We start from the raw sequence: 14,773 nt of genomic DNA on the forward strand, positions 1-14,773 counted from the left end.
TTCCCCCTCTTTGCTAGGTCCAGAACCAAAGCCTGGCACAGTCCTAAGTCTGTCCTCAAACGCACTGTACTGCTGAAAAGGCCCAGAAAACCTGACGCCTCCTTCACTTCATTCCAGCTAGCAAGGTTTAGGAAATTGGAATAGGAATCAGAGACTGAGCCCCTGAACGTGAGGCTCTAGTCTGTCTTGGCCTCAGAGAACATCCAGACTGTCAGGTGCAGAGGCAATGCAGCCTAGGGGCTTAGCTCCTAATTTAACAAAAGCCGTGTCCATGGATTCCAGAAAGAGGTGACTGAAAAGGATGTGCTTAAGTTTGCCTTGTTCAGTCCCTCTCAGCATCTCTGCCCCTTCTCTATGGCCCCCAGCATCTCCTGAGATGTGCTTAGCCAGCCTTGGTCTGCATCACGCACATCCATGCTTAGAGGTGTGCTCTGCATGGCTGCTCTCCAGAATAAGAGCAAAAGGAAGACAATAGGGAGTTGTGGGCACTCAGAAGCCAGAAGACGGAAATGGTAGCAGCAACCAGAACTTCTACAGTTATCCAACTCGGAGATCTTGGACCACTCATGGCTGGCCACCTCCTGGTTCTACCACAAGCCACCTTGAAGGATGGAGAGGCTCCAGCCCATACAGAATGTAGTGCCTATATTAGCCACAAGAGGTCACTTCCAAAGGCATGTGTATCCCACCTGCTCGCCTCAATCCCCCTGGCACATCCAGGGCTGGAGCTCTCCAAGGTGGCACCAACTGCTAGCCCCACTGGGCTGACCTCACCCTCCAACTTCTGAGAGGAAGGTGTGTGGAGTGATTAGTTCCCCTGGTACTTGTCAACAGAGCCAAGTAGTATTTCCCTCATTAGCCCATTAATGCCTATTTCTGTTCTCAACTGCAGTGATGGTGTTGACCAAAGCAAAGCCTTGCTCTTTGGGCATGTGCCAGTTGCTTACTTATCTGCCCCATAATACCTTCAGGCTGACACAGCAGCACGGCTGGGCCCTGAGTTGTAGAAAGGAAGCCAGTAGGAGAGGGTACATGATATACCCATTTTTGAGCATCTATAGCATGAAACACTAAGAAGACATGAGGTCCAGCCACTTCCATACTTCTAGCTCAGCCCTTCTCTCTCTGAAGGCTACATCTCTGTCCGAGTCACTAAGATTTCTTGTTTGCTGAGGCTGGTAGAGGGTAGAGACTGCCGATCTACATGACATATTCCCCTGCTTGATCAATAAGACCCAGGACTTTATTATTCTTCCCAGGCACCAACCGGATCATTAGGAAAGTCAGAAGAACAGAAACCAAAGACCACACACCCACGACCTCACCCTATACAACTCATCCTCCTTACTATCCCCCACCCCAAAGCAGCAACTCCTCTCAGGCAGTTAGACAGTATCCTAGCCTGGGAATTTAAAAAATATGTTTCATTCTTAGGTCTGCCATACATTCACTATGTGAACTAGGCAAATCACTACTCTTCTCTCTGCATCTGGAAATGAAGAGGTTAATACAGATGGTTTTTAAGCCCTTTCCAGTTTTAGGTTTCTGAGAATGCTAAGTATACCTTAACATCAAAAGTGAGCCAGGACACAGCTACCTGGTAACAATGCCAACTAAACGCCTCGTGTCAGGCACAATGATGCCCCTCCCTCCTCCACCGCTTCATCTACAGTCAGGCAGAGGCAACTGGCCATCTCTGTAGATGGCACCAAGGGGAGGGACGGGCGCGGTGGAGAGCGTGAAGCCCCGCCCAGAGTCCGAGGTGAGACCTTCAGACTACAAATCCCAGCATACAGTGGCAGCTCTGAAAGGTATCTCGCTCTTCCCCGAGTCCATACTACATTACACTGCATCGCACGCACACGGAACTACGGCTCCCAGAATCCACCAGACCCATCGCGATTCTTGCTCCCAGGGTGCAATGCTCTCCCTTCGCCCTTTGGACCTCTGCGCGTTGCAAACTGGGAGCTGAAGTCCACTGCGGGCAGGTAGCTGGGCGTTGTCAGCATTACAAACTCTTAACCTTTGGCTTTCTCTTGGAGGGCAGTTTTCAGAGACAGTAATCAAAAGAGGTTTGTATCGGGCAGGCGGACCTCCATGGTGCCATCACTGCTAAAGGCAGGGATGCTCAGGCTAAAATTTACTGCTGGGAGCGGGAGGGAAGAGAGAACAGAAGCCATCCAACGCGACACCAAAACCATCGTTTTCCGTCGCGATGGCTTTTCTTTTTCTCTACCAACATGGCGCCTGGTCCAGCCACACCTGACGCTGGAACCAAACAGTCCAGTACTACATCCCTAGGAGTACAGGCTGTCACCAACAGCCTACCAGCGCCAGCCAACACCACACTTTGCTCCTTTCTGTTCACGGCTGAGGACTCCAAGGGCATGGTAGTCTATAACCCACTACCAAAATGGCGAAAGGAGAAGCATTCTTGTTGGGGCCTTCTGGTGACAATACGCCTGCGCCGGAGTCGGTTGTGTTATTGTGGGGCGGGAGGGGAGCATCCGCAACACGCCTGCGCGGGAACACAGTCCTCTTGGTCTACACTCAAACACCAATGGATGAAGAGCCCCGGTCTTCCTGCGGCTGCGCTGTGACCCTTCGGAGCTTTCCCAGGCGCCTGCGCGAGACCGCAAGTCCCGCCCTTTCATCTCAGTACGCTGGCGCAGGGCTGAAAGGCGGGGCTTCGGCCCTCCAGACGAATGCCAGCGCGGCTGCGCGCCGGGGGGTGCCCCCTCTCTGCGGCTGCGCGGGAGCCCGGCCGCCGGCTGTCACTGCGGTTGCGCGCGGTGAGCGGCGATCCCGGGGCGCCTGCGCGGGTGGCTTTGCGGGCGCTCGCGGTAAGTTTGCGCCAAGTGCGCGGCAGCCGGGACGCAGACGGCGGCGGCGGCGAGAGGCGGAGCCCGGGGACCACCCCCCATCACCCTCCCCGCAGTCACCTCACGTACCACAACCTCACCTAACCTCTCACCCCCCCGCCTCCGATCCCCCCAACCCCGGGATGGCAGCGCCCGCCAGCCTTCCCGGCCGGACCAGCGGTCACCAGCGCCGGCTCTAGCCTGTGGGACTAGGCCCCGCCGAGGCCTGACTCCCCCCGAGCCGGGACCCACCGTGCAGCCAGCCGCCGGGCCGGGGCTGAGGGGCCGCTCCCCCCTCACGGCCCGTGGGGAGGACGCTGCCGTCCCGGGGACTGGGGGCCGGGGGGTGGGGGGGAGCCAGGGCGAGGAAGTCGGGACCCGTGTTTGGAAAAAAGAAGAAGGGCCGGGGTCCGGAGCGCCCCCTCCCCCCGCTTCCCCCCTCCCCCCGGGGTTGGGGGGGCCGGAGCAGAAAGCGCCCAGCCCGGGAGGTGGATGAATGTGGGAGAAAATGGAGACCAAGACGATCGTGTACGACTTGGACACGTCGGGGGGGCTGATGGAGGTAAGAGTGGCCCACCTCATCCCCTTCCCCCAGCGCCGGGAGGGAACCTCCGCCCTCCGCCCCACAAAGCCGGCCCTGAGCTCGCAGCGCAAGAGGGCCGGGGGAGGGGGGGGGCTCTTCCTCACCCAGACTCTCCCTCCCATCTTTGCAACTCGGGGGGCTGAGCTCAGCCGCCGAGGACGTTTGCAGCAGTTTCACCTACCCGCCGCCCTCGATTCGCTCTCCCGAAGCGCCAGCCCACTCCATCTCTTTGCACCGGCGGGCCTCCCCACCCCCTCTTTGTCGGCCCCTTTGTGCTTCCCCCAGCACGTCCGGGTACCCGGCTTCAGGCCTTTCCCGAGCCTGGCTTTGGAGTCCCCCACTGTCCATACAAGGAAGTGGCGAGAAGGGAACCGCGCACCCTCTCCCCATCCCCCTACTCTGATCCTCCCCGTTTGGAAGAAGCGGTGCTCGTTGTTGTGCGGCAGGAACGCGGTTAGGGTGGGCTCCCCCTGGTTCCGGGGGCTAAAAGGTTCTGGGAGCAGCCTGGATGGGAGGAAGAAGGACAAAAGGGGGGAGAGGGGTGGGTGACGGAGAAGCCGCGCCGGGGGGGCGACGGACCGCCCGGGAGCTCCGAGTGTGCACACACGCCATTTGTATGTGTGTGCAGCAAATCCAAGCTCTGCTGGCTCCCCCCAAGACGGACGAGGCCGAAAAGCGGAGTCGGAAGCCTGAGAAGGAGCCCCGGAGAAGCGGCAGGGCCACCAACCACGACAGCTGCGATAGCTGCAAAGAAGGTGGGGACCTCTTGTGCTGTGACCACTGCCCGGCTGCCTTCCATCTCCAGTGCTGGTAAGGTCTGGGGACCCCCTCCGGAGCCCCTTGGCGGACCCTTCCCGGCACATTCCTTCACCCGGCCTACCCCTGCTGGCCGAGATAACGGGCGCTTGCAGCCGCTAGCTCTCTGCAGCCGGTGGGGCGAGCGCCTCCCCGCCCCCAGGTGCGGCCCGGATCCGGCCGTTTGAGGGGGAGGAGCAGCCGTAGGTCCGGACCCCGAGGTGGGGGTGGGGAGGAGTGCGGAGTGCCCCATCTGGGATTGGAAGTCGCTGGGGAGCCGGGACGGTGCCGGCGGGGCACGGCCGGCGGTGGCGGGGGAGGAAGGGGAGGAGCTCCGGGCCCTGCGCCGCTCGCTGCCCGCCGCCCGCGCGCCCGCCCGCCGCCCTCGGGCTCCTGCCGGGATGGGCTGGCCTCGGGGTGGGTGCGCGGAGCCCTCGGCCGCCGGAGCTGCCCTGGTCCAGGCCCGAGGGACCCGGCACCCGGGCGCTCCCAGTCGTGGAAGAAATCATGGAGGGTGTCTCTCGAGTCCGCCTCTGCTCTGCTTCTCTGTTTACAATATGGCGACCCGCCTTTAAATTATATTTTTATTCTCAGCGCCATTTTGGCTGCATATATGATTTGCAGACGTCTCCTGGGGAACGGTGGGGTAACCTCGGAGTCCTTTCGGCAGAAGCTCGTCGGGGGCCGGGGCTGGGGTCTTGCCGTTGGGATCCCCTTTCTCTGCCGCCGCTTGCCCCTGTTGCCTGTCGGAGCTGCCTGCCTCTTCCCTCTCCTCCCCGCGCTGCCGCCTCTTAGGAAATCGAGCTGGGTTAGACAATTAAAATTGCCCTTGGGCGCCGATTTCACTGCTCCGCTCCGGATCGGCGAACCCTTCTCTGCAAAATTCTTTGCTGCCGGGGTTCTGTGTGCGGTGGCTCCGCGAGGGCATTTTTAAGGAGAGGAGAGCTGGAAAGCCAGGCGCTTTTTCTTCCCCCCACTTACTGAACGCAAGGGGAGGCGAGAGGCCGAAGAGGGAGGGAGGGACCTGGGTTAGTCGCCCGCTGCTTGATCCTCCTCAGCAGTTCAGCCCAGAACAATCCGACCAAGAAGAGTGTAAACTCCAGCTCCTGCCTAGAGAAGTCACCTCGGCCTTCCTCAAAAATCCCACATCTGCGCCGGGACCCCGATCACATCTTGTTCGGATGGCTCTTGTTCTGTTCAGCAACAGTTGACTGAGGCAGATGTTTGCGAGAGAAGATGGCTGGGGAGAGAGCGGGAAAGAGAGGGGCTGCTGCGTTTGTTCTCACCCGTTTTCGATATTGCCATTTTTAGCCTTTTCTTTAAAAAAAAAAAAACCATAAAGTGAGGTTTTCCTTAAGCTCTCTACACAGTTCCATTCACATTCCGCCTCTAGGTTGGTGGAATAGTGCCTATTGTGTGTTTGTACTAATTGCAGTTTGGGGAACACTTACTAGACAGATGACTGATACTGGGCAAATTAAGTCTGTGGTCAGAAGTTCTGTAGGAAGCTCCCATTACCATTCCCAAGATTCCTTTGCCCAGGAGAGCACCCCATCTTGGCTTGTAATGTTGCAGGGACAAAAATGATTATCCTGGAGGGAGCTTTGCTGATGGCTTTAAAATTTTTATTGCTTAGTGACTAAGGCCAGCAGGAAGGGTCTGTGGTTTTTAGCCTTTGCTTCCTATAAGGTGTAAGCCATCTCCTGTCATATTTCCTGTGCTGTTGTTGAGCACAGAAGAGATTTGTACTGGGTGGTGTTGTGTTGCTTACTAGTTATTCCCTGTTGATTTTGTTTGGTTTGTGATTGTGTTTGATACATACTAAGAGTGAATTGTAGGCTCCTTGATTTAAAACATGGGTTAATATTTTACCTCTCGAATGAAGTGAATGTTAACCAAGAAGGGTGATTCCCATATTGAGTGAGACTTTTGTAAGCTCTTTATTATTTGTTTAATCAAGCTGAAATTGTTTATTAAAAACCTCAGGCAAGGGGGAAGTGTGCTGTTTTGCCTGAGATTGGGCTTTTAAACTCTAAAACCTAACTCCTGAATCTTTGCACTAGATGAGTCCAAGTCTTGTCAAGTTGTAACAATTAACAGTTCTAATTTAGCTGGTAGGAGAGAGAGGCGCTTTGGTTTTCCTTCTTTTTGAGATTCAGACTGTGCATTTCATTGACTACTTTTTTTTTTTTTTTTTTTTTAGACCATGAATGGAAACTGGTAATCAGAGATTTGAGAATCCTAGTAAATGAGACAGCCCTTGTTTCACATCTCCAGTTTCCTCTTTGAAGATGCTAGTACTGAATGTAACATTGATGTATCTGAGTAGTTACAAAAGTCACAAAACACTGTAGATACTGGTACAAAGGCAGGAAGCCTTCTTTCAAGTGAGGTTTATCCCACTTTACTGCTTCCTATCCCACACTCTCTCTAGCTCAAGAGAAGTATTTCTTTAACCATCTCAACCGGAGTAGTTAGGTCAAGCAGTTAATAGTGTCAGAAATTTTTGACTCCTGATTGTGCTCTCGGTAATTTGTCCCATTATCACTTATTTGTGGCATGTGAGAGTGAGGTTAGGAGGTGTGTCTGTTCTCTCTTGCTTCCCTTTTTAACTGGCTAAGACTGGATTATTTACATAAGCATAGTAATGATGACTTTCCTCTTATACAGAATGTACAAAAGGGGAGATAGAGTTTTGCAAACTCTGTAGGTCTCCATTCAACGTTCCGGGAGACAAGTCCTTTTTCAATCTCTGGTGTGCCTGATTAGCTTGCCTCACAGTGAACAGGATCTAGTAAAATGCTCCAGAAGTGATTTTAGGCACACTTTACCTGCTGGACTTGGTGACATGGCCATAACCCCGGGGGTTTTTCTAAGATAACCTACTGGAGGAATTGAGTGGTCCAATAAGCTGTTTTAATTGTCTTGTCTTTTCTTAGGGGCCAGTGCTCTGTATGAGGAACCTTTCTTAATTAGACCGGGAGCCCTGTTTCTGGGTTTTCTCTGATAACTTTCTGGGTGAGGGAATGGATTGTCCTGTGCTCAGAATCCTGGACTTTAACTAAAGAATTGAATTTGAGGAGCTGATGTCTTCATATTCTTTTAAGTGATAGGGTAATCAATTTTATCCAAGTTTAACTGGTTTATCAATTATTCAGAGTGGTGGTAAGGGTTACTAAATTTGCCCCTAGAGAACCAGGAAGAGGTGTTTTCAAGTGTTCCCTGGTGAACCTGACCTTTATCATAATTGTTTAGCTTTCTGAAAATACTGATCTCCATGGACTGGTCCCTAAAAATTAGCCTTTAAAAAAAAAAATTAGAAAACTGGCAGAGCTCTAGTTGCAGCCGACCCATCTTTCTGTTTGAGATGGATGGGATTGTTCTCAGGGACAAAGTGAGTACCATAGGGCATCACTAGTGAGGCTGACTGGAACCTAAATAGTTGCTTCTGGTTGCATTTTGCTGCAGACAGTCTGAGGGACCAGAATGGTCTGGGTGAGAAGTGCATCTCCCTCGCAGACCTCAGCATGGTCGCTTCCCGTCAGACAGATTTCTGTAGCATTTGCCTCCGCATGTTATATTTGGAATTGTTGGCCGGCTTTCCTCTCTCTGGTGTTGGCAGCAAGATCCAAAACGAGGTTTTCGAAGAATGAGAGTAAAAAGGTCTCTGTGCACAGGCAAAACTAAGCTCAGCTTGGAGTTTTGCATATTTAATTTTCAGTGAGTCATAACAAGAAAGGTCTCACACACACAGTAGAAAACTGCCTTGTAGAAAACCTATATACTGTTCGAACTTCTAAGGGGATGATTTTTCTGCTTTTGTTGTTGTCAGAATAGTACCAAGCAAGTGGTGAATTAAAATACGTTTATTTTAGTGTTATCTTACAAATCTTTTGTTTCTGACATTCTGAGTGCTTAGAAGCCTGGCACTGAAGAACTGGAGATGGCAGCATCTGAACTCCCTCCCTTTATTCCGCCGGCTCATAGTAAAACGATTCAACAATAAACAAACCTGGGACATCCCTGGAGGTCCAGTGGTTAATATTACTTCCCCTGCAGGGGATGTGGTTCAATCCCTGGTGGGGGAACTGAGATCCCACATGCTGTGCAGAGCGGCTAAAAGATTTCTTTAAAAAACAACCCTAATTTGGTTTTGTGTTTATTTTATTTATTTTTGCATTTGCTGTGTTGTGTTGGAATCTGGATGTGTAGTATTGTTTTTAAATGATCCACTCAGACATCGAGGTTCCACTAACATTTAACTTTAACTCAATTTCAGTGTGCATGCTTTGTGAACTTTACTTTTTTTTCAGATTTATTTCATTTATTTTTACCAAAGGCTTCGTAAACTTAACGTGGGGCTCAAGGACCCCAGTAACAAAATGAGTGCTGTAGTTGGAAGATAACAGACAAACACTGTTTAAAAATATAAGGATAATATTTGGGATGAGTTGGTTACTCACAAAATGTCAATCTCTTGCTGTTCCTTAAGGCTCTCAAAGTACTTTACAGATGGGCTCCACTAATATGTTAGGACTGTTTGAGGCCTTTGTGGTATTGGGGGTTTTATGTTTTTGTTTATTTGTTTTTTAATGTGTTTAAATCTGTAAAAGTCATATTTAGGTACTGCCTTCATTTTAATCTTGGAGGTGAGATTCGTCTTGGTCTTTTTAAAATTCTTAATCAAGTGTTTCCAAGAGAATTGTTTAAAAGCCAGATCATAAAGGCAAATAAATTATTTAATTTGAACTGAAAAGGAATTCAAATAGTCACTACTGTGTGTTGAATGAAACACTGTTTTTTATTAAGCTCTTGAGTAGAAGTACAAGTGGTACTCAGAAGGGCTGGGTGAGTTTTCGGGGTTCATCCTTCTAAGATCTGTGAGTACTTCATTCTTTTTTATGGCTGAAAACAATTCTATATATGACTACCATATATACACACACACCCTGTATTTTTTAAAGTCCATTCATCAGTTGATGGGTATTTGGGTTATTTGTTCTTTTTGCTATTGTGAATAATCATGCTTTAGAAACTTGAGTGCAAGCTTTCTCTTGGACATCTGTTTTCATTTCTCTTAGGTATATACCCAGGAGTAAAATCACTGGGTCATATGGTAACTCTTATATTTAACCTGTGAGGAACTGCCAGACTATTTTCCAAAGTGGCTGCATCATTTTACATTCCCATCAGCACTGTATGAGCATTCCAGTTTCTCTACATCCTTTTCAGTACTAGCTATTACTTGTCTTCTTGATTAAAGCCATCCTATGGGTATGACATGCCATCTCACTGTGGTTTTGATTTGCATTTGCCTGATGGCTGACTATATTGAACATCTTTTCATGTGCTTCTTGATCATTTGTATATTTTCTTGGAAAAATGTCTATTCAGATCCTTTGATTTTAATTGGGTTATTTGTATTTTTATTACTGAGTTGTAGGAGTTCTTTATGTATTCTAGATACACGTCCTTTGTCAGATATATGACTTGCGAGTATTTTCACCCATTCTGTAGGTTGTCTTTCACTTCCCCTATCTTCTTATTTTTTAATTTTTACTCTTTATCTAGTAAAAGACGGTTGATTTAAGCACACTTTAATGTCTTTGCCTATGTTGTCTATGTCGAGACAGTAAGTAAAGGATTTTTCATGAACTCAGGATGATGTGTCTCAGTAGAGGGAACCTTATAATGATTTGGTATGTTGCTATTTCAGCTTTTCTGGGTGACCTCTCTTAGGAAAAAAGTAAAGCTGAAAGTTACCATGGAGGATGTATAAAAAAAATCCACCACATGGCTCCCACCAGCCACAATAGAAAATTTCTGTGTACAGGCACTTCTCATACATGGAGGGCCCTGGTGTAAGGAGGAAGATTTTAATCACCTCAGTTTGATAGGTAACAGCCTTGGGGTGGACATAACTATAGATGAATTAGTGAGCTTTTTGATCCCGGTTAACAAGAACAAAAAGTTGGTTTGAACATTGCAGTGAATTCCTCACCTGTTTATATGTATCTATATCTAAGCCCAGATAGCAGTAAATAGGGAGATAGCAGGCAGAGACTATTTGCTTGAAGGTTTTATGTAGGTTATACAAGAAACCATCTGCTATGATGCCCCCAGGAGGGGGTTTTTTGGTACCCTAGAAATGCAGGTGTCCTGCTTCTTAACAGAAACGGGTATATTTTTTCTTCTACAAGTTGCTAGAACAATAGTAAATAGATGAAGTTGATTGTTGTTTGTTTTGAGTTCTGGGTAAGAGTTTTAAAATCCATCTCTGAGCTTTCTTGTCCCACCCCCAGCGCATAAACAGCTGTTCCTTGGGTGTGTAGTTAAGCAGGCCAACCTGGTAGAAAATTCTGGTTGAGTTTATGATGGCATTTACTATGATAATGCAGCACAGGCTCCTGGAAATGCATTCTAGTTTTAAAGTGCCAGAGTTTTAAGTAATTAGAGCAGTGGGGGAAAAGTTTGTCTTCCCCCCTCCACTGTTCTTCCTTGACTTAAAGCCCCTAGGGAGTGCAGCATGGGCCAGCTGCATTGCCATGCAGTGAGTGACACTTCTGAGAGCACCTCTGCGTAATGCTAGCCTCCCAAGAGACAGGACAGGAGTACAGCTGTCCCTCTGCCAATTCCCTGCAAGAGGAGGACCTTGTATTCAGTGCGAGTCCTAGACCGAATTTCAGAAAGGCACTTTGGTGTTGCAGATTTGTCACTGTGCCCAGGCCGCATGCACAGGTCACTAACTGACTGCCTTTCCCATGACTCAAGAACAGTTAAGAAGAATAAGAAGGTGACTCCTTTTTCTGCCTGCCATTTCCAGATATCAAATTCCTCATCCTTTAAGCCTTAATTTTTTTCTAAATCTAGTCTCAGCAAATAAGGATAAAGATGAAGTCTTTTTTTTTTTTTGGTCTTTTTTTGTTCTTTTTTCTAAAGATGGAGTTTTGTATGGGAGGCAAAAGACACTGAGGGGTGTAATGGACACTGATAAAAGGAGAAATCGTTGATTTGACCCATCGGCGAAAAGGGGCTTGGCCGTTACACACAGCTCTTGTTGAATTCACAATAAGCAAATTCCAGGTATACCTTGCAGATTGATGACATTTTCTAAGTAATGAAAAACTTGACTCACTCATTCAAAGAACTACACTCCTTTCCCTTTTGCAATCCTATACTCAGTGCTCACTAAACTAGTTAAAAGCCAGAGACTGACCCATCTCCTCTGCTCACCGTTGCATAATACTTAGTGGTGTCACAAATGAGAGAGGTGCGAAGATAAACATTGGTTGGGTAACAGAAATGATGTCTGGCTTCTTCGAAGCGGATGGTACTTTGTTAACACAAACATGGTGACCGTTCCTTTCTCCGTCATTAACGTTTGCTTTCCTATATATTAGTAGCTTGGGTTTTTAATCTTTGCCCTTCCCCTGTTTTCTGACAAATTATCCAGGGTATCTCTCAGGAAAGGTTTCCTGGTCTTGAAAGGACAAAAGTCTTAGTTGCGGGGTGGAGAGTGTCAATGCCTGAACCTAACATTGGTCTCTCTCACTGCTTTGGGCTGTGCCTAAGGCTTTTTTTGAAGTAAACTCAAGTGAACAGGAGAGGGGCCTTCCCAGGTGGCTCAGTGGTAAAGAATCCGCCTGCCAGTGCAGGAGACACAAGAGATGGAGGTTTGATCCCTGGGTGGGGAAGATGGGCTGTAGAAGAAAATGGTAACCCTCTCCAGTATTCTCGCCTGGGAAGTCCCATGGACAGAGGAGCCTGGCGGCCTACAGTCCATGGGGTCGCAAAGAGCTGGACACATCTGAGCACAGCACAAAACAGGAGAGGATTCTGTGGGATTTGAATTTATCCATAGCCCAAAGACTTTACTGTACCTCCTGGCCAGGCAGGAATGGGGGTACCTCTCGGAATTGCTAGCAAGGTTAAATTCCAGGCAGTGCCAATACATTTTACAGGCTTTTATCCAGCTGTGATCCTCAGAAGGATGCTGGGTATTTGTTCCCCTGTCTGCATTTGTGCAAAGAACAGAGCAGAAAAGCTAATGAAATGCATGGAACTTTAAGTGAGTTTAGAAAAGTCTCTGCATTACAAATTTGTCCAGTGTGGAGCTACTCCTGTTCTTTCTCCCAGCCATGGGCTCCTGCGATGAGCTGGAAGCTTTTTAATTCCCATGTTGACTAACTGTCAGAGTTCTTCTGATTCCTGGTTTTAACGAAGTTCTGGAAACACCAGGGAGAAACTACGGTGAACTTTCTCCATGAACAATTATCAGTTATTGGTCAAAATACATTGTGAAAATTTTACTATGTGAATCTCATTAAAAGTGTCTAAACCTGTAATATTTCATAGGCCTGTACTTGGGTTGGCCATATGTAACTTTCCTTGACCTTGCTTGCCATTTTTATGAAAGACCATCTTAAATGTAGGGAGAATTCTGTCACTAATTTTGACCTTTATTGATGCTGATATTGATGTTGTTTTGCTCTATTATCTGTGTTTTGCTTTATCCCTCCTCAGTAGTCCTCTCGGTTTTGCTTGGCAGAGATGACACTTAGTCATCTAACTCAAGGTAATTCTGACACCTGACTCCATGATATCAGACATCTTTGACTTTGGGCTGCAGTTCATGGCCTTGAAGTAGGAAAACTGTCTGCAGGTTATTTAAGTCACAGGAAAGAGCTCCTGTCCAGGGCCTGTATGCTTGCTGCATGCAAGCTTCCCACAGGTCTTAGCATTTGTGTGCACACATTCAGGCCTTTTAGGGTGATTGTTCTTTGGTTGGGGGCCATCTGAGAGAACAGTGGGCAGAAAGGAAGAATCATGGCGCTGTCTCTGACAAGTGTGTTTAGCTCCTAAATAGGTCACCAGGGGTATAACTGGAAGGCTTCAGAAGCCCAAGTCAGCACTTAGCTGTGGCATCAAACCACGACAGCACAGTCTGACAGCATGCCCAGGAGATTACTTCAGCTGGGCAGGGCGGGGAGCTTTGAGGTTTCTAAGTGAAATTGGGGGAGGGGCGAGCAGCAGAGTCAAAGAAGAGGGGAATAAGTCCTGTGCTGTTTTGGCCCAAATGGTAGCTTTATGCCTCCTCCTTCCCTTTTTTTTTTTTTAAAGAAGACCCTGTCAGTGGAGAGTAAATGAAGCAGAAATCCTCCTTGGGGAAGAGCAGCTGGGCCATGGGTAGAAACCTGCTCTCTGCATTTAGCTGGCTTTCAAATAGATGGTCTCCCTACATCTAAGATGTTAACACTGTTTTTAGTTTTCCCAACCTTTATAGAATTTTAGGCCCAGTATCTGTAAGATGTGAACTGTTCCAGATTCCCTGAGCTGTGTTCACAAGAAGAGTGTGGCCTGGCTATTTCCTTACTCTTGGTCGTCCACTGAAATTTGACCACAGAGCAGTACCCAGTTTTCCATACCTTGGAGACTTTTATGGAATACACAGTTAAAATTGTTCTACTTTCCCATGGAATGTTCCCTGAGACTATTAAAAAGTGACTGTTAAGGCCAGAATATCGACTCTTTTCTAAGACAAGTGGACTCCAGCATCCATCATTAGGTGAATGAATGAAGCCCATTTTTAAAATGTTTGCAGCCAGCTCATTTTCCATTGTAGAGAAGCCAGGATTGCAAGAACAGCCACCCCAGTGATAGATGAGGTCCTGTGGCACCGGGGCTCGGCTTGTAGAGAAGTTAGCAGAGGCAGACACCTGGTGTAACTGTCGGTGGTCTGCCCCACCTCCTCCTTGCCCTTCACTACTTGTAACCCTCTTTTCCAGGTGTCCTTCACTGGGAGGATGGCCAGTGAAGCTCTACATGAAGGCAATAAAATCGGGGGGCACAGTCAGTTTGAAAGGATTATATGCCTGTGGAAGTGACGCAACTAGCTAAGTTTCTCAATGGGGCATTTGTAATGGTCTGGCACTGCATTGGCCTCCTTGTTAACACAGCCACTGAGGCTCTGCATGAAAAAACCAGCAGTGCGTGTACTTTTTATGTACTTTGTGGCATTAGCTGTATTTGAGTCAGTAGCTGGGATAAAGGAGAGGAAGAAATTAAGGTTCAGGGACCCCATGAACTTTCTCTCCACTTTCATCTCTTCAGTATCCTTCAGTATGACCATCTTTCCTGCCTTTGAAAGGTAGGCCATCCGTGAAGGGAAAAGCTAATGCCCACACAAGTGTCCAGGGGAAGCTTACTATTTCTTCTGACATTTAAATTTCATTAAGTTTTGTTGCCTCAAAACACAGACCAGTAAATTGAGGAATTATTAATACAGCTTTTAATTTAAACAGATGTTTTTAAATTAAACTTGAACTGTCACCTCTTAGCTTTTCCAGGCCAGAAACTGATTTCAGTTCATAAAAGGCTTGTTTTCTATGCGGGTAGATGCCTTTGTAGATCAAGATGGCTGCTGGGAGGCTGAGACACAGCTATGGTCCTGTCAGCGATCCCGTTTTGACTAGTACCGACACATTTCCTGAGCTAGCCAAGAGCAGCAGGGCCAGTCAGAGAGAGGAGGCCTGTT

At 48.2% G+C, this 14,773-nt stretch overlaps 1 protein-coding gene across 3 annotated transcripts in view; it reads left to right on the plus strand.

The window, feature by feature from the left end:
• The first annotated feature begins 3,288 nt into the window (after positions 1-3,288).
• PHF12 (PHD finger protein 12) overlaps positions 3,289-14,773 on the plus strand; it is a 38,951-nt gene continuing 27,466 nt past the window's right edge. For all 3 annotated transcript variants that reach the window (XR_006271553.1, XM_043479406.1, XM_043479426.1), the window contains exons 1-2: positions 3,289-3,423; positions 4,073-4,254. Coding sequence is in view for 2 of the 3 variants with exons in the window: in XM_043479406.1 (XP_043335341.1) it covers positions 3,358-3,423; positions 4,073-4,254 (248 nt within the window). In the remaining variant the exon portion in view is untranslated. The remainder of the gene's footprint in view (positions 3,424-4,072; positions 4,255-14,773) is intronic.

The sequence above is a fragment of the Cervus canadensis genome, chromosome 1, assembly GCF_019320065.1.
Source record: "Cervus canadensis isolate Bull #8, Minnesota chromosome 1, ASM1932006v1, whole genome shotgun sequence".
Taxonomy (NCBI): Eukaryota; Metazoa; Chordata; class Mammalia; order Artiodactyla; family Cervidae; genus Cervus; species Cervus canadensis.